The sequence below is a fragment of the Pelophylax lessonae genome (genome assembly GCF_965119305.1).
Source record: "Pelophylax lessonae genome assembly, chromosome: 8".
Lineage (NCBI taxonomy): Eukaryota > Metazoa > Chordata > Amphibia > Anura > Ranidae > Pelophylax > Pelophylax lessonae.
In genome coordinates, this window is record NC_138775.1 from 275,162,704 (window position 1) to 275,181,738 (window position 19,035).

General features: G+C 43.4%; 1 protein-coding gene across 1 annotated transcript in view; it reads right to left on the reverse strand.

Moving 5' to 3' along the window:
- Positions 1 to 19,035, reverse strand: part of SGIP1 (SH3GL interacting endocytic adaptor 1) — a 318,128-nt gene that overhangs the window by 174,012 nt on the left and 125,081 nt on the right. The window contains exon 7 of the mRNA XM_082265257.1: positions 6,113 to 6,124. Within this exon, the coding sequence (XP_082121383.1) occupies positions 6,113 to 6,124 (12 nt within the window). The remainder of the gene's footprint in view (positions 1 to 6,112; positions 6,125 to 19,035) is intronic.

A 19,035-nucleotide genomic window follows, 5' to 3' on the forward strand; every position in this document is an offset into this window, starting at 1 on the left:
GCAAAGTCCTTTCTTGTGTTAACAGAGGCATGGACTCCAGAGAGAGAGAGAGAGAGAGATATCATTTTGCCCCTGTACAAATCATTAGTAAGACCTCATCTGGAATATGCAATTCAGTTTTGGGCACCAGTTCTTAAAAAGGATATCAGGGATCTGGAGAAAGTGCAGAGAAGGGCAACCAAACTGATATGAGGCATGGAGGAGCTATGAGGAAAGATTAGAGGAACTGAATTTATTCTCTCTTGAGAAGAGGAGATTAAGAGGGGATATGATCACCATGTATAAATACATAAGGGGTCCATATAGTGAACTTGGTGTTGAGGTATTAACTTTAAGGTCTTCACAGAGGACAAGGAGGCACTCTACGTCTAGAGTAAAACAGATTTCATCTCCAAATACAGAAAGGTTTCTTCACAGTAAGAGCTGTGAAAATGTGGAATAGACTCCCTCCAGAGGTGGTTCTGGTCAGCTCAGTAGATTGCTTTAAAAAAGGTCTGGATTCTTTCCTAGGTGTAAATAATATAACTGTGTACTAATATTTATAGGTAAAGTTGATCCAGGGAATTCCGATTGCCTCTCGGGGGTTCAGGAAGAAATTTTTTTCCCCTGCTGTAGCAAATTGGATCATGCTTTGCTGGGTTTTTTTTCCTCCCTCTGGATGGTGTATATGGGATTATATAGTTGTGTTACTGTTTTTTATTGGTTGAGCCAGATGGACTTGTGTCTTCTTTCAACCTAAGGGTTCTTTCACACGGGCGGTCTGTATGTCCGTTTTTCATCCCATCCAATTGTGGATGAAAAACGGACATAATGCATGTCAATGGGATTGCGGATGTCAGCGGATGACCATCCGCTGACATCCGATTTGCGTCCTTTCCGATCAGTTCCGTTTTTTGGAACGGAACAGAACCCTATTTTTCCTCCATTTAAAAAAATGGAACGGACGCAAAAATGGATGTCAGCGGTGTCATCCGCTGACATCCGCAATCCCATAGACATACATTATCTCAGTTTATCATCCGCAAACAGATGGGATGATAAACGGACATACGGAACGGACACTCCAGAGTGTCATTCGTGTCCGTGTAAAAAAAAAAAAAAGTGCCTGAGCGGAGGAAAATATGGTCCGACCCATGTGAAAGGACGCAAACTATCTAATTGAAGCTACAGATTTAAACAATATAGAAAAGGACTTTTGAAATTACATTAACATGTGAAAGCGCACACGAGATTTCAGTGATTGGCTTTACATATACTTGAGAGTCCAAAAAGATTGTCAACTGACAGAAACAATTATCTAACCTCTGATAAGGGGGCTTTATGTTACATTTGTCTAGGGAATTTTAAAAGTATAAATCTCAGAAACGTGCTACAGTGCCTGCAAAACCAGAACACTGGGCAAATAGGCATAAAAAAAATTTGTGACTATCCAATTGGCCTTTAGTTTCTCTGCTGTAGCAAACTTCCCCGAAATCCTACTTTCATTTGTCCAGCCCTGTAATAATTAATATATAAAAGTATCAGTAAACAGTTTGCGAGTTTAGCCTGGAAAACAAGCACAGAGCACAGTGTTACAATATGATTAAGCAGCAGACAAGAAAAGAATGGCACTAAACAAGAACTCTTACCATAATATACCCACAAAAAGTGGGCAGCTGGAGTAATTATTTGTCGGTAGATTTAGATATCTTTGGATTTTTAAAATTATTAAGCTTATAGACAAAGATGCAGCAGCAAAGGAAGCTATTCCATTCGAAGAACCAATGAAAAGAAGTATACAACACTAAACCCTGACCTAATCTAAAGTCCACACATAATAGATCAAAGAGGACACCAAATGAAAAATCATTAAAGTGTTTGTTACCCCCCAAAAAAAAAAAAATTGATTCTGTTCTTTTAAAGCGTGTTATAAAGCACAGTGCCTGTACTGTGTAATTTTGCCTTCTTGTATCATATAAAATACCTGGCTGATCCTGCGTGGTTCTGCCCTCCCCCCTGTAAACTGACAATGGTTTATCATGGCTGCTGAGCCCTGACACCGTGGTCAGTTTACCTACTTCTGTCATCCGCAGCTCTCCTCTGTCCTCCTCTCCCCCCCACCAGTCTGCTCCTACCAGTGCCCGCCCCCGCCCCTCCCCTCCTGCAAAAAAAAAAACTATATCATCATTCAATCTCCTCTGTTAAATGAGGACATCTTTCGGCACTCTCTTTGACCGATTAGACTTGGATTTTTCAACTTAGATGAATGTCCTTTCCTAAGGAATCCCGGTCTTTGTGGTGATCTGCCGAATACAGGCCAATAGGGCTCAAATATTGACTTTGTCCACATGTAGATAACCCGTGAAAATCCATGTCCAGCACCCCTCCTCCATTACCTATTCTAATTCTAGTACATGTACTGCAGCAGGATGGCTCTGTCCCGTGCAACGACGTACCTGTAAGTCATTTTGCAGGACCGCCACAGGGGAAGCCAACTTGAGGGTCCGGCGGTCGCTCCCCGTGGAGACAGAACGGCGGTCTGACGTTCTAAACACAGCAGACTGCTGTTCTGTCAGTAATGAACACAGGTATCCTGTGTTCCTCTTATTTAGGAACACAGGTGTTCATGCAGCAAGCCTATCCCCCCCCCACAGTTAGAAAGCACCCCTAGGGACACATTTAACCCTTTGATTGCTCCTGGTGTTAACCTGCCAGTGTCACTATTACAGTAACGGTGCATACTTTTATTACTGATTAATGTAGTAATGTCACTGGTCCTCCCAAAAGCTTAAAAAATGACAGGTAGGTGTCCTATCTGTCCGCTGCAATGTCGTAGTCCCACTAAAAATCGCTGGCATTACTAGTAAAAAAAAAAAAAAAAGATCAAAAATTACAAATCTTTCCCCTAGATTGTAGATGCGATAACTTTTGCACAAACCAAAAGTTTTTTTTTTTAAACCAAAAATATGTAGCAGCATACAAATTGGCCTAAAATGATGAAAACATTAGATTTAATTTTTTTTTTATTGGGAATGCATATCACAGAAAGTAAAAATATTTTTCTTTTCTTTTCAGAATTGTCGCTCTTTTATTTATAGCGCAAAAAATAAAAAAAATCACAGAGGTGATCAAATACCACCAAAAAAAAAAAAAAATTATTTGTGGGGGGAAAAAAAGGACATCAATTTTAATAGGGTACAGCGTTGCACAAACGCGCAATTGTCAGTTATAGTAACGCAGTGCCGTATCGCAAAAAATGGCCTGGTCATTAGGGGGGTAAATCCTTCCCATCCAGAACTTGTACTGGGTTAGTGGTTCAAAGTACTAAGCCTAAATAATTAGCTGCACATCCAGGCAGACTAACAGTAGGAAAGATCATCAGCATATTTCAATCATGACACGTTTCCTTTAACCTAGCTATAAATAATAGTGCATCAAAAACGTAGAGAGCCGATCACTTTTCTAATGCCAAGTCTTGACATACGGCCTTATTTAAGCAGGTTTTACACTGATCCCCTTGTGTCCTCAGAATCCCTGACACTCCGCTGTCTACTAGTTCTACTGAGCAGCTTTGAGGAGAACAGCACTCATAAATGCTGCATGGCTCCCTTCGGATTTTATAGCCTGCCAAGCAGGACACACCAGCAGATCGGAAACACAAGGGGGGATTCCGGGGATCCAGAGTGCAAGGGAAGGATGAGGTCGTCCATAGAAAGCAATCCGTTTTTCCCTCTTATGTTATAAGTATAACTAAAGGCAAAACATTTTTTTTTTTTGTTTTGGATAGCAGAGAGAGATTAGACCCCCTGTCAGTTGTGTCTGTGCCCCCTTAACCACTTAAGCCCCGGAAGATTTTACCCCCTTCCTGACCAGGGCCTATTTTGCGATTCGGCACTGCGTGACTAACGGACAATTGCGCGGTCGTGCGATGCTGTACCCAAACGAATTTGACGTCCTTTTTTCCCACAAACAGAGCTTTCTTTTGGTGGTATTTGATCACCTGTGCGATTTTTTTGATCATGCGCTATAAACAAAAAAAGAGCGTTAATTTTGCAAAAATAACAATATTTTTCACATTTTTTTTATATGAAATTCCCCCCCAAAAAAATGTAAAAATCAAAATGTTTTGACATTTTCGGCCAATTTGTTTTATGCTACATAGGTTTGGTAAAAAAAAAAAAAAAAAAAAAAAAGGCAAAAAGCGTATTTTGATTGGTTTGCGCAAAAGTTATCGCGTTTACTAACAAAGGGAAAGATTTTTGTCATTTTTGGTGTTTTTTTTTTTAACGCGTAATGGCGGCGATCTGCGATTTTTTTTGTGGTACTGCGACATTGTGGCGGACAGATCGGACCCTTGACTGACATTTTTGACACTTTTGGGGTTACCAGTGACATTTCTACAGTAATCAGAGCTATACATATGCACTGTTACTGTAAAATTACACTGGCAGTGAAGGGGTTAACTTTTGAGAGGGAGGGGCTATGTGTGTCCCTAGGGGCGTGATTCTTACTGTGATTGACTGTGGCTTGAGGTGTAGGAACAGTGATCAACGGTTCTACATAGTAGAACCGTATGATCACCATTCATACACCGGGGAGAATGACAGGCGGCTTGTTTACATTAGCCGCCTGCCTCCTTTCTCCCTCTCCACCGACGATCGGGTCCGTCGGTCAAACGCGCGGGGGGGGGGGGGTCCGTGACCACTCGGGAGTGGGGGCGCGCGCTCGCTCCCTAGACCCTCACAGGCTAGAGACGTAGTACTACGTCGCTCTGCCTGTGAGGGGCTGACCGCCGCAGTAAATAGTCGTGCGGCGGTGGGCAAATGGTTAAAAGAGATGAACCCTCTTTACTTGTCCTGTTTACCATTATCAATTGAAGGTGAAAGTAAAAGAAAATCCCAAATTTTTGGTTGTCCCCAGAAAAGTAAGAGGGGAAATCTTCCAATAGGGACACTAGTTCTGGTGACCTGGGGGGTCCCCAAGGAATTTCCTTAATTTACAGAGATTTCCTCTCACTTCCTGTTTGGCTATGGGACAGCAAGTGAAGGGAAATCTCCACAATGGGATACAGATGGCCCCGCTGTTGCTGTCATTGGGAGGAATAGGGCCCCACTGTTGCTGTCATTGGGAGGAATAGGGCCCCACTGTTGCTGTCATTGGGAGGAATAGGGCCCCACTGTTGCTGTCATTGGGAGGAATAGGGCCCCACTGTTGCTGTCATTGGGAGGAATAGGGCCCCACTGTTGCTGTCATTGGGAGGAATAGGGCCCCACTGTTGCTGTCATTGGGAGGAATAGGGCCCCACTGTTGCTGTCATTGGGAGGAATAGGGCCCCACTGTTGCTGTCATTGGGAGGAATAGGGCCCCACTGTTGCTGTCATTGGGAGGAATAGGGCCCCACTGTTGCTGTCATTGGGAGGAATAGGGCCCCACTGTTGCTGTCATTGGGAGGAATAGGGCCCCACTGTTGCTGTCATTGGGAGGAATAGGGCCCCACTGTTGCTGTCATTGGGAGGAATAGGGCCCCACTGTTGCTGTCATTGGGAGGAATAGGGCCCCACTGTTGCTGTCATTGGGAGGAATAGGGCCCCACTGTTGCTGTCATTGGGAGGAATAGGGCCCCACTGTTGCTGTCATTGGGAGGAATAGGGCCCCACTGTTGCTGTCATTGGGAGGAATAGGGCCCCACTGTTGCTGTCATTGGGAGGAATAGGGCTCCACTGTTGCTGTCATTGGGAGGAATAGGGCCCCACTGTTGCTGTCATTGGGAGGAATAGGGCCCCACTGTTGCTGTCATTGGGAGGAATAGGGCCCCACTGTTGCTGTCATTGGGAGGAATAGGGCCCCACTGTTGCTGTCATTGGGAGGAATAGTGCCTCACTGTTGCTGTCATTTGGAGGAATAGTGCCCCAAGGGCCAGATAAAAGCAAGCATAGGGCCGCATCTTGCCCCCCTGGGCCGCAGTTTGGATACCATGGAAATAAACTGAAAGCGCAATTGGGTTTTAAAGAGTCTGTGAAGGTACAAGTAATGTATAAACTATATTAAAAAAATCAACCTGTTGAAAAAAAGTTTCAAAAATTAACTCGTACAACAACAGTCATCCAAGAAAAGCAAAAATGGCTTGACTTACCGGACTACGTCTCTGCGGCCAGCACAAGGGAAGAGAGAAGACACACCTAGTCAAAGAGTGACACATCAGTGATCACTAACACACAAGCAGGTCAGACTGTGCTACAGCAAAATCATCCATTTTAAATGTTGATAATCATAGCAGAAAATATCCCTAAACTTCACAATAAACCAACTGACAACCTGCACATCTGTAAAGAATTATTAAGGGGGAATGTGTATGTATTAAGATGCACTAAATAGGATTTCTTTACATCTGCCTGACCTACAGTTTAAGTTTCTTTTCTGCAACTTGTCGGTCATGAATAGCAATCCGCTAACCACCGTAGTTTCCTGCTATAGTTTGTATGTTTGACCACAGACATTTGGTATTTGGACAAAGGCCTCATCCTTTTCTTTTTTTGCTTTTGTTGTATCTAGCGCTAGAATATGGAAATACCAATTTATTTAAAACATCTTTAGTTGGGCAGGATATTAATTACAGCTCACAGACAAGTTTATATTTCCATTTTCTGGCACCAATTACCATCCCTAATGCCGATATTTAAAATTGAATAAGCTTCCTTTTTATTTTAGTTGGTTATTGATAGTTTTTTGGGGGTTTTTTGTTGCTATCTATTATATTTTATAGAGCAGGGGTCTTCAAACTATGGCCCTCCAGTTGTTCGGGAACTACAATTCCCATCATGCCTAGCCAGATCTGTGAACCTCTGCGTTTTACAATGCCTCATGGGATGTGTAGTTCCGCAACAGCTGGAGGGCCGTAGTTTGAGGATCCCTGTTATAGGGGAACAGATTTCCGGGGCATTGCTGTCACTGAGACAGAAAGTGAAGGCTGCCTAAAGAACACAGACAATAGAAGGCTTACAGTGGCTCTAAAATAAATAAAAGTGACCAGCGCTATGGAGTATATAATAGTGAGGTGTAAGCTGCCAACAACCAAACCCAAAAGGGTTAAAGAATTAAATATATGCAAAGAAGGTTGAGAACGGCGCTACCTTTTTAAGAGATTAGGTGCACTAAGTGAATGGATAATTTATCAAATAAAATTTCTAAAGTGCACAAGTGATTCACAATCTAAGCAATTGTATAGTAATGCTTAAATATAATAAATAAATTATAAAGTACACAAGTGACTCGGTCTAAGCAGAGGCTGGTTTTAATTATAAATTATAGGATAATCGTGCAGTAATGCAGTGCAGAGTGCCAGTGCCAAAAAATCCACAAAGAAAAGCTCCAGCAGACGTCCTCTGACGAAACGCGTAGGTTGGAGTCTTCTACGCCATTACGTCACTTCCGGCACTTGGAGCCAGAGCCGTGGAACGCGGAAGCTTCCCGGCTGAAAACTACTGATTGCGGACAGCCTGCAGCCTAACTTGTGAGTCACTACACTTAATCGTTCTAGTTGTACACGGCACCAGGGGGTTTCCTTTTCTGTGTTTGTTTTTTGAGGAACACACAGTTTACAAAACGGACAATAAGGATTGGAGGAACCCCTGGGCACCATCTTCAGCAGAAGCCATAGCAGGTTGTATACAGGGTGCGACACCTAGTGGCCACGCTGGTGGTTGCAACCCGGAGTCTTTTCATTTACACTGAAAACCTTTAAATTGATCGGCTATTTTATTGGATTTTTTCACCCCTGCTCACATCAACACTCACTCAATGATTTTGTTTCCGTTTCTAATTTAATCTACCACTTATAGTTTTTTCACTGATTGGATGTACACTGCACCTATTATATTTACTTTTGAATAAAATTCCCTGTCTCTCCCCATTCTTCTTTGTGGATTTTTTGGCACTGGCACTCTGCACTGCATTACTGCACGATTATCCTATAATTTATAATTAAAACCAGCCTCTGCTTAGACCGAGTCACTTGTGTACTTTATAATTTATTTATTTATTATATTTAAGCATTACTATACAATTGCTTAGATTGTGAGTCACTTGTGCACTTTAGAAATTTTATTTGATAAATGATCCATTCACTTAGTGCACCTAATCTCTTAAAAAGGTAGCGCCGTTCTCAACCTTCTTTGCATATATTTAATTACAGTGGTTCTAACTTCGTCACTGCATCACAAAAAATAGTTCTGGTTGCAGCTCCACTGATCCAAAAGGCTGCTGCATTCAGATTCAGCTAAACTCTGCATTTGGATGAAGAAGCATCCCCGTGCTATGGCTCCATACAAAATTCCAGCTCGTAGATGATCAGACAGGCAATCCCTGGGTGCAACCTTTGTGTATCCAAGACCGTTTAGAACCCCTGCTGGCTCTGGCCATTGATCTGCACAGTTTGTACAAATGCTGGCCGCAGCGGTTCGCATACAGAGTACGCATGAAGGTAGTTTCTCTGCTGGGAAATAGGCCTTAAAACTCATTTTACGAACACTAAAATCTAAGGATAGCTTACTATAATTGCAGCAGTAACAACTAGTGATGCACCGAAATTTCAGTCGCCAAAAATGATGTGAATGTGCAATGTATATGTAAAGCGCTGCGTAAATTGACAGCGCTATATAAGTACCTGAAATAATAATGGCAGCCAAAAACGCCGGCGATTGTACCGTGCTTATGGTGTGTTTTTTATAGGTCATGTGACTAAAAAAAAACTGCGTCAAAAACACAACAGTGCATTCTTGATGCTTTATTGCTGCATTTGCAATGAATTTCAATAAGAAGGTGCTGAATAAATATGCACAGAAAATGCAGGATTTTTAACACCGCTTCAAAAAAAGGTGCCGATAATGGCCGATAAGTTTATCTTCATTTAATTTCATGATATTAATTAAAATGTCAAATGCAAATATTTATATATTTTTTTTTTTTAAACCATCAATTTCGGTTTCAGCCAAGTGCATGCAATATCGGTGCACCATTAGTAAAAACTAGCCTCACCAGTGATGTTTGGGTGACAAAGCACATTGACCCACCACCATAACAAATGACAAAACACTTCACAGGTGGAAAGAGACCCAAATCCATTCTTGTGCTCTGAGCCCATACATACCCAGGATCCCCTGCTCCACATAAAGGGAACCTATCAGGACAAAATGATGTCAGCTGTCACCGACAACCTGCTTTGAAAAGGTGCTAGCTACAGGGCTGTCATCCTTGCTATCAATTTGTAGGATAGACAAATGCAGCTTTGTTTTAAAGTGCATTCTGTTTGCATTTAAGATCAATTTGAGACTCTGCTGAGACCATTAAGAATTTACTGAAATGTGCATTTCACCCGCAGTTGAAATGCTTCTGACCTGCAGTTAAAGTCCTTCTAAGCTGCATTTGCATTCCTATTTACTTGCATAAAAGGAAAGATGCAGTTTTGATGCAATAAAATAAAAAAAAGTTGACACAGATCTTTACGGATTCACTGATCTGAACAGTTACACAGCCAGTAAAGAATGCTAGCCCGCATTTGTTGCAGATCAGGGACTCTCTAAAGCCTCGTACACACGCATCGATAGAGAGCCATGAATTCTCAGCCAACGTCCAATCGGCCGATTTTCGGCTTGTTAGTATGATGCTTTCGACAATCGACTCCGACTTTTCGGCCGAACAAAATCTGGTGTGCAGGCTATAAAATTTTTGTTAGCAGTCAACACAACGGCCGATTTTCCGTCAGTCAGTACAGATTTCGGCAGACAAAAATCAGATGAGCAAGACTGGGCATGCTCAGAGAAGAAAAAACACACGGAAAGTTAACCAGCACATGACATCACTTCTGAAGTTGGTTGTTGTTGGCCGAGAAAATTCGTGTGCAGTCTAGAGCACATTTCAACAAACACAACAACACTGGACAAAAGACGGCCGATCGGTCGGCCGATAATCGTTGCGTGTGTACGAGGCTTTAGTATCAAATCAAGGATGAGCGAGAGCGCTTGAAGCTTGCACCTTTAAAAAAGCAAGCTGAAATTGGCGGCATTCTTATTCCTATCCTGGTAAATTCGATTTAAAATATAACGAGGACAAAACTTTTTTTTCTTAGTTTTGGAAAAACTTTGTACCTTCCTTCCTCCAGGGATGCAGAGCTGTAACTGCCCAGTATCAGCTGGTCCAGTGGTCCGGGGATTTGCCTGCACAGTGAATTGCTTCAGTTCGTCCATCACAGCGGCACCTGCACAGTGAATTATTCGGGTCTGTCCCAGAAGTGTTGCACAGAAAAGATGGAGGAGTTCAAATCCCTGTATCACTGGAATGGCTGCTCTGGCACTAACAGCTCGGCATCTCTAAAGGGAAGAATAGGGAGGACTGGCGGTAGGGAGGGTGTACGGTGTACTTACCTCTGGGGTTGCCGAGCTGTCACTGTCCACCTTTTTTTTTCTCTGAAAAGGTGAACACTTTCAGCAAGATCTTTCTTAGCAAGCACCCAGCACCACACTTGTCTGAGTGCATGCCAACATTCTGCACTGTAACACACATATCCACAGACTACTATGTAAATACATCTGTCTAATCTGGTCAGAATCGATCGAAAAAGCTCCAGCCTGACATCAGCCAGAAGCAGGTCATACATGTAACAGCCAATCACAGATTCAGTCATGTCAAATGATCCTTTGCTCAAAAACAATTACACATCATAATTTGGTTAAATGACTGGATTTTATTGCAGACAGATCACTCTTTTCTAATGAAAATAATTGATTTGTTGAATCGCCCTTTAGGGCTCTTTCACACAGGTGGACCGTTCAGATCCGCCTGTCAGTTTTTTTGGCGGATCTGAACGGTCCCCCCATGCATCTCTATGGGGCATCGGATGTCAGTGGAGACATGTCCGCTGACATCCGATCCGTTAAATCTGGACGGATGGAAACCCTATTTTCCATCCGTCCAGTGGATCGGATGAGAACGGACCGACAGTCCGTTCCCATCCGATTCCCCCATAGAGATGTATGGGGCTCTGACAGCTGTGTCTCCGCACACAGCGCGGAGAACAGCTGTCATTCTCCTGCTCAGCCAGGGATCGGCGGATCGATCCCCCGCTGAGAAAAACGGAGTCCCTCCAACGGACGGATAGTGTGAAAGGGGCCTTAGAGCAATCTAGGTCTGAAAGATTAACAATTGTGATGTTAAAGTGATATAAAAGGCCTTTTTTTTTTTTAAATAGCACACGTAATACTTACTGGCAGTTATTTTGCACAGAGCAGCCCCGATCCTCGTCTCCTCGGGTCCCTCCCCAGCGCCTCCCTCCTGCCAAGTTCCCCGAAAGTAAGCAGTTGGCAGCTCTACCCCATCCCCTCTCTCTCCTTATTCGCTGTAATTGACAATGGCACCCGCTGCTGTCTCAGCCAATGAGGAGAGTGAGTCCCCGAAGAGCTCGAAGAGCTGAGGCACTTGTGCACATCGCTGGAGGAAGTTTGGGCTCAGGTAAGTATTAGGGGGCTGCTGCACAGAGGAGGTTTTTTAGAATGCAAGAAGGTAAAAATCCTTGAGCCTTTACAATCACTTTAAATCAGTGTTTTTCAACTCCGGTCCTCAGGGCACACTAAAAGGTCAGGTTTGCAAGAAAACTGAAATACATCCCAGGTGATATCATTTGCTGCTCAGTGATTGCAGTATTCTAGTCTGCATCTCCCCAAGGTAATACTTAAAATCTGGCCTGTTAGTGTGCCCTGAGGACCGGAGTTGGGAAACACTGCTTTATATGATCGCATTGTTACATGTATGGCCACCTTAGAGCCAGATTTATTAATCAGGATACCAAAATGCTACAATCTTTCATCGCTGTGGTTTGCTGAACACAGACCCCCTTTGCTATAGTGATGAGCACAGAATTACTAGACGTAATATACAGTAAAAGCTTGTTGTATTTCCAAAGAATAAACAATTTTTAGAAATATACTGCAATTAAAAGTAAAAATGAAACATTTATGCATTTACACATTTAACACCGTTCCATCAACAGTGAAATTGGATGCGTGGTACCATAACGACTACTAAAAAGATATATGTTCATGTCTTACCGGACTTTTCCTCTACAAAATGAAGCATTAAAACAAAAACAAGTACACAAAATTAGATTATACTGTTTTTTGATAGACTGACTATAACTAGAACAAGATTATTATGAATGAACGTACAGTATAATGGTATTTTTGTACTCACCATGAAATCTCACTCTCACAAAAAATTCTTTGGACAAGTTGGTTATACTGCTGCCTACAGGAGGACTGAACACTAGAAGGTAAAACTTGTAAAGCCAGCCCTGTGGGGTTTAGTACTTTACAAGAACAGAATGCTACAGTTGGTATCAAGATTAATGAGGGATGGGCACAAGAGGGTAGGACCTGTGTGCTTCAATGGACTCTTGAGAAAAGGAATTTATGGTGAGAACAAAATTTCCATTTTCTTCATTGTCCTTTGGGGGACTCAGGATTCTTAGACAACTGGGGTGTCCAAAAGCAGTCCAACAGAAGGGCAGGCAACACTGCATAATAATGCAAAAAGTGGTCACCGCCTCCACCTATAACTGGTCTTAATGGTAAGGAGCACTTGAAGGGCGGACGCAGATCAAAAAAACGGTCAAAATTCGGTTGGTCGCTGGCTGGTCGGTAAGTTGTGACTGGAAATCTCTTTGTTTTTTTTGATCTGCGTCCGCCCTTCCAGTGCTCCTTACCATTAAGACCAGTTATAGGTGGAGGCGGTGACCACTTTTTGCATTATCGTTGATATCTATATTGAGCCAGGCAACGCACTGACACCTATGCCGCCATTGTGCGATGTGCTGGGTGTTCAGTGTGACCCTGTTCCTTTAAGGAGGGGTGGGCTCCCTCTAGTCACCTGTCCTCCATTTATCCCATTAGATGCATGTGCTCTCATTGTAGAGACTCTTTAAATTGTAGAGTTAGGGACTGCAGATTATAGGTGCCTTGACGGGGCCTGCAGCTTACGCATGTATTTGCAAATGTGTGTAACTAAACCCCTGTTTTTAACGCATACTGTTCGACAGTTCGATTCAGTTGGTCGCTGGCTGGTCGGTAAGTTGCGACTGGAAATCTCTTCGTTTTTTTGAACATTGCATAATAAGCCTATAAAAAGACAACAACTCTGGGCTTGGCACAGAACAGCCTACAACCCAACCCTAGACAACTAAAAAATTATTCCTTGAAGTGGGGCTGGGCCACTCATTTTGTACAGGATAAAGGAGAAACAATTTTACTTACCTGATTCTACTCTCCCCTAGTGGATGGCGCTCCGCCATGCTCCAGTGGTGGACGGTCCCTTGGCATCATTACCCTAGCTTGATGAAATCAGGACTCTAGACCACTGGAGTGTGGGGTGGGGGAGAAGAAGCTGCGGAGACCAGTCAAGCTGCAGGGGGGGGGGGGGATTGGGCTTTAAAGCTGGCAATGGCAGCATGTTTAAAATACATCTATCTGCCCAAAGACACTAGCAAAAACAAGTTTTTTGGCCTCCAGAGTCCAATCCTCCTGTAGTCAGCAGCTTAACCCATTTACCAAAGAATCTGGTGTTGCAAGGAATTGGGATGTAACTGAAGTATATTTTACATTTTTACTTTCTATGGTTTTATATTATTTATTGCTTTCACTTGCAAAACTCACCTTAATACTGTATATTAACAATTTTGCCAGTCTCAGAAGCCAGGTAGGCTGCTTATATGTAAGGGGACCACAAAAACATCACTTTCTGAAATGACACTGGGGTCATATTGCCAGCTTAGCAGTGAACCATGCTCAGTGAAGAGACCTTCTCTTTATAGACCATTTTAAAGACCAATTGTTAAATAATATTGTTTGTAGGGCCGGTCTAGCTACAAGAACGACCCAGCGCCCAGGGGGGATAGGTGCAGTGTTCAGCCCCACTGCCTGCAGCCTGTCAAAATCTATGGCAGGCTGCAGCTGGACGGGACTGAAAGTTGTACCCCTATGTGTATCTCGCAGAAGATCTGCGTTCTGGGCATTAGCCCCTAATGCATAGGGACCTAAATGCAGTTACCACTCAGTACAGTGTTCAGCCCTGTCTAGCCACAGCCTGCTATACATTTTGGGGCACTGCAGCTAGACAGTCCCATGTATGTGCAAGGGATCCTAAACATTTCACTAAAAAAAAAAATATCTAGTATAAAACAGTTGAGCAATTCAGAATTGATCCTCCCTATAATTCCATCCTAGCAGAATCGAACCTCCCTATAATTCCATCCTAGCATAACAAATCAGAGAAAGCATAGCCTGTGACAAATTATGAGAATTGGTTCTACAAATGCCTCAGGTGAAATCGCCTGTAACACAATACGATTAAAACCTGCAATAAGAGATCTGATTGGCTGCCATTAGGAATGAGCGAACTGTAGTAGCAGTACTTCTGGTTACAGAGCACTATGTGACTCCTATTTCCTCTTGAGCTTGGAGAATGGTCCAGCACCGTCACCTGGAGGCTTTAGTGTGTTGTAAGCTCCAACTAGAGAGATTTGACATTGATTTACATCCCTTCTGCACTCAACACCAGTGGATGAAAGGAGCGTGTATGTACATCAGGGAAGAGTGGCATTTAGTTGCTTCACACTAGAAAAGCATGAGATTCCTGTAGAGAGACAGTCACCTTGTACATGGATCATTACGAAGATGGTTTATTAAAGAGGAACTGCAGTCTGCTCACATACAGTGGGTACAGAAAGTATTCAGACCCCCTTAAATTTTTCACTCTTTGTTATATTGCAGCCATTTGCTAAAATCATTTAAGTTCATTCTTCTTCCTCATGAATGTACACATAGCACCCCATACTGACAGAAAAACACAGAATTGTTGACATTGTTGCAGATTTATTAAAAAAGAAAAACTGAAATATCACATGGTCCTAAGTATTCAGACCCTTTGCTCAGTATTTAGTAGAAGCCCCCTTTTGATCTAATACAGCCAGGAGTCTTTTTGGGAAAGATGCAACAAGTCTTTCACACCTGGATTTGGGGATCCTCTGCCATTCCTCCTTGCAGATCCTCTCCAGTTCTGTCAGGTTGGATGGTAAACGTTGGTGGACAGCCATTTTTAGGTCTCTCCAGAGATGCTCAATTGGGTTTAAGTCAGGGCTCTGGCTGGGCCATTCAAGAACGGTCACGGAGTTGTTGTGAAGCCACTCCTTCGTTATTTTAGCTGTGTGCTTAGGTTCATTGTCTTGTTGGAAGGTAAACCTTCGGCCCAGTCTGAGGTCCAGAGCACTCTGGAGAAGGTTTTTGTCCAGGATATCCCTGTACTTGGCCGCATTCATCTTTCCCTCGATTGCAACCAGTCGTCCTGTCCCTGCAGCTGAAAAACACCCCCACAGCATGATGCTGCCACCACCATGCTTCACTGTTGGGACTGTATTGGACAGGTGATGAGCAGTGCCTGGTTTTCTCCACACATACCGCTTAGAATTAAGGCCAAAAAGTTCTATTTTGGTCTCATCAGACCAGAGAATCTTATTTCTCACCATCTTGGAGTCTATTCTATTAGAACGGGTCCTGTGCTAATCTATGGCAGGCGACCCACGGCGACTTGTCAGGCGACCAAGTCGCCTGACAAGTCGCCCCAGTGTGAACCGGCTCTAAAGTCAACACAACTCACAAAACAAGAAACAAAACAAAACACGGTCATGTGGTTCAATTGCAAGAGGTACATTATACAAATAAGGCAATCCGTCACCCACGCAGGGGTCAGAGCAGAGCATAAAGTGAGGCAAGCTGAGAAACAGTCAATCAGATACGAGCATGTGGCCCAGGGGAACCACAGGCACCGCCCTGGGAACCCCTGAGGCCCCCATACATCAGTACATGCAAGGTTTTAAGTCCCACTCAAGGGGTCAGGGCAGGGAAACAGGCTTCACACTAGTCACGCACGGCGGTGGAGGGGTCCGACAACCATTTGCCCCAGACCCTTTCGTATTTTTTGGGGCAACCTCTATGAGCGTATGTGTCACGGTAAAGAGGTATCACAGAGTTCACCAATGTCTTCCATTGTGCCACCATGGGGGGACCCCTCTGCTTCCAATGTAGCACAATGTTTTTCCTGGCAAAAAAACAGTAACAGGCCCAAAAGGGTATGGTCGGCCACTCACGGCACCAGGTCATCCAGCAGACCCAGAAGGCAGAGTCTGGGGGATGGATCAATTGCAACGTGAGACACAGCTGTAATCACCGAGAGCACAGACGACCAGTACATGGAGAGCTCTGGGCAGGACGAAAAAACGTTGGTTAAAATCCCCCGGTTCCTGACCACACCTCCAACAGTCCAAGGAGTGGGAGACATAAATATTAATATTTTTAAACTTTAAATTACAAACTTGTGTCACACTCCATTGGGACCTTTTCACATGAGGCAGATTCCGTCCCGATCAGCAAGGGATAAGCTCACAGATCTCCTGCTGATTGGAGCAGAGTGGGCAGACGACACATCCGCATCCGCTCAGTTTCTGCAGGAACAGAGCCCGTTCTGCTCCATGGGTGGCCCGGAGTAAACAGACTCTGCTGTACATTTACACCCGATTACCCTCTGCTCCGATCCTAAATGGAAGAGGACATCTCCCCTTCCATTTTTTTTTTTTTTAGCGGACTGGATTGGTCTTTAAGGTAAGCGGGTGTAAACTGACACAAGTCCATTTATGTCTCCCCACCCCCACCAAATCAAGACCACCCAGTGTGCACAAACTGCTTACCAAAACAACCGGACCCCTTAAAGCGGAGTTCCACCCTGCGAAAGCTTTTTTTAATAAAAATACCCCCGGGAAAGTCAGGGCTAGTGCATTCCACAATGGATAGCCTCTGATCTGTCCCGGGTTGCACTTACCTTTTAGAAGAAATACTTACCTGGAAAAAGTATTGTCCAGCGCTGCCATCTCAGGTGTGGGCAGCTTGAAGCCAGCGCGATCCTCTTCTGTGTCCTCCTCCGTCTTCTTCGGTCCCACGATGCACTGCGCCGGCCCCTCCGTCACTTCCGGTGCCGCAGCGTCATCCCTGCACAACTTCTGGGCATGCCCAGAAGCTGTTTAGCAAGGTATGACGGCGCCTGAACCGGTGCAGGCGCATTGATTCCTGGGAGCGATGACGTTCAGCTCCCAGGAATCATTGCAAGCCAGGAAGTGACGAATCGCCGTGGCCGCCGAGGGGAGGAAGAGGAAGTAAGGTATGTATTTTTTTTTCTAAACCAGGTAAGTAAAAAAAAAAAAAAAAAATTGCTATTATCCATTTGTTTTTCAGGTGACCCCGGGCATGAAGATGGAGGTAAGTTTAATTTTAGGGTGGAACTCCGCTTTAATGACAGGGGGTCGGTTACAGCCGTGACTCGAAAAACTGCTGACACAGGTAGTAGCAGGCAAAACCAAATATATGTTTGTCTTCCAGTAAACACCTCCAGCACCGCCAACATCCGCCTTTTGAATCCTTATAACCAAAGACTATCCTCTCGTATAGCATAGTTAGCAGGTATAGGAGAAACAAAGGAAAGCTCTCATGGTGAAGTACGTATAAAAGGCGTTTAGACAATAAAAATGCACTTACATATAGGTTGCTTGCAAAGATCAAGGTTAAGAACGCCGCTTCTGCGTTCCAACTGCGTTCCACCCAGAGCCGGAAGTAGGGCAATTACAATCCTAAGTCCCAGGGATGTAGGATCGTAATCACGCTACTTCCGGGTGGAACGCAGTTGGAACGTGGAAGTGGCGTTCTTAATCTGGGAACAGCATCTTGTGTTTCTCAATGATCTTTGCAAGCAACCTATATTTAAGTGCATTTTTATTCTCTAAATAAACGCCTTTTATACATACTTCACCATGGGAGCCTTCCTTTGTTTCTCCTATACCTGCTAACTACACTATATGAGAAGATAGTCTTTGGTTATAAGGATTCAAAAGGCAGATGTTGGAGGAGCTGGAGGTGTTTACTGGAAGACATACATATATTTGGTTTTGCCTGCTACTACTCTTATCCTGTGTCAGCAGTTTTTCGAGTCACGGCTGTAACCGACCCTGTAATTAAGGGGTCCAGTTGTTCCGGTAAGCAGTTTGTGACCACTGGGTGGTCTTGATCTGGTGGAGGTGTGGAGACATAATAGAACTGTTTTCCTAAAGAACATCTTGGAATCAAGAGACTTTATTCACACCGTTTATTTATTCGTCATCCCACATTATTACTATTGTACTTTAGTGAGGTTTAAATTGCTGTTTAATAATCTTTAATTTGCACAATATCAAGTGTGTTTAATTGGTTTCTCCCTATTCATATTTCTCTCACCATGCGCCCACATATATACACAAATAATACTAAGCTTTTATATATATATATATATATATATATATATATATATATATATATATATATATATATATACACACACACACATGTATTTTCTCCATATATACTTCTTTTCAGATTTATTTTTAATGTGGGCTTAACTACACACACATACATATATATTTTAGTCATATTTTTAACCCAATAGATTGAATTTTTGGTTCTTAAACTCATATTACTTTTATGCCAATTATGCATCTTTTAAATTATATTATATGTGTTGTAATATATATATTTATTTATTGATATGCTTTTATAGTTCTGTAAAACGTATCCAGCACTGATCACTGTAGTTATGTTGTTTTAGCCGCCCATAGGAATTTCCAGGCATTTTTGTAGTCACCTCCCCCTTGTCTTTATCTTCGCCCATATATGTATGGCTTGTTCTTGGACTATCCTCCTATCCCACACTTGAAAAAAGAGCGTGCATGCCCATTGAGAGCTGTGCGCGAGCTCTGAAACGCGTCGTGTCATAGTCTCCGCTGACGTCACGCAGCGTACGCTGCGTTCCAGCGTGGTCCTTGGCACCCAGCTGAACCCGGAAGACGGAGGATCCTCTGCACAGCGTCCATCCGTCCACCTGACCGGCACTAGGTTTTCCATCCTCCAGGACTCCTGGGACAACATCTATCTCCTGATA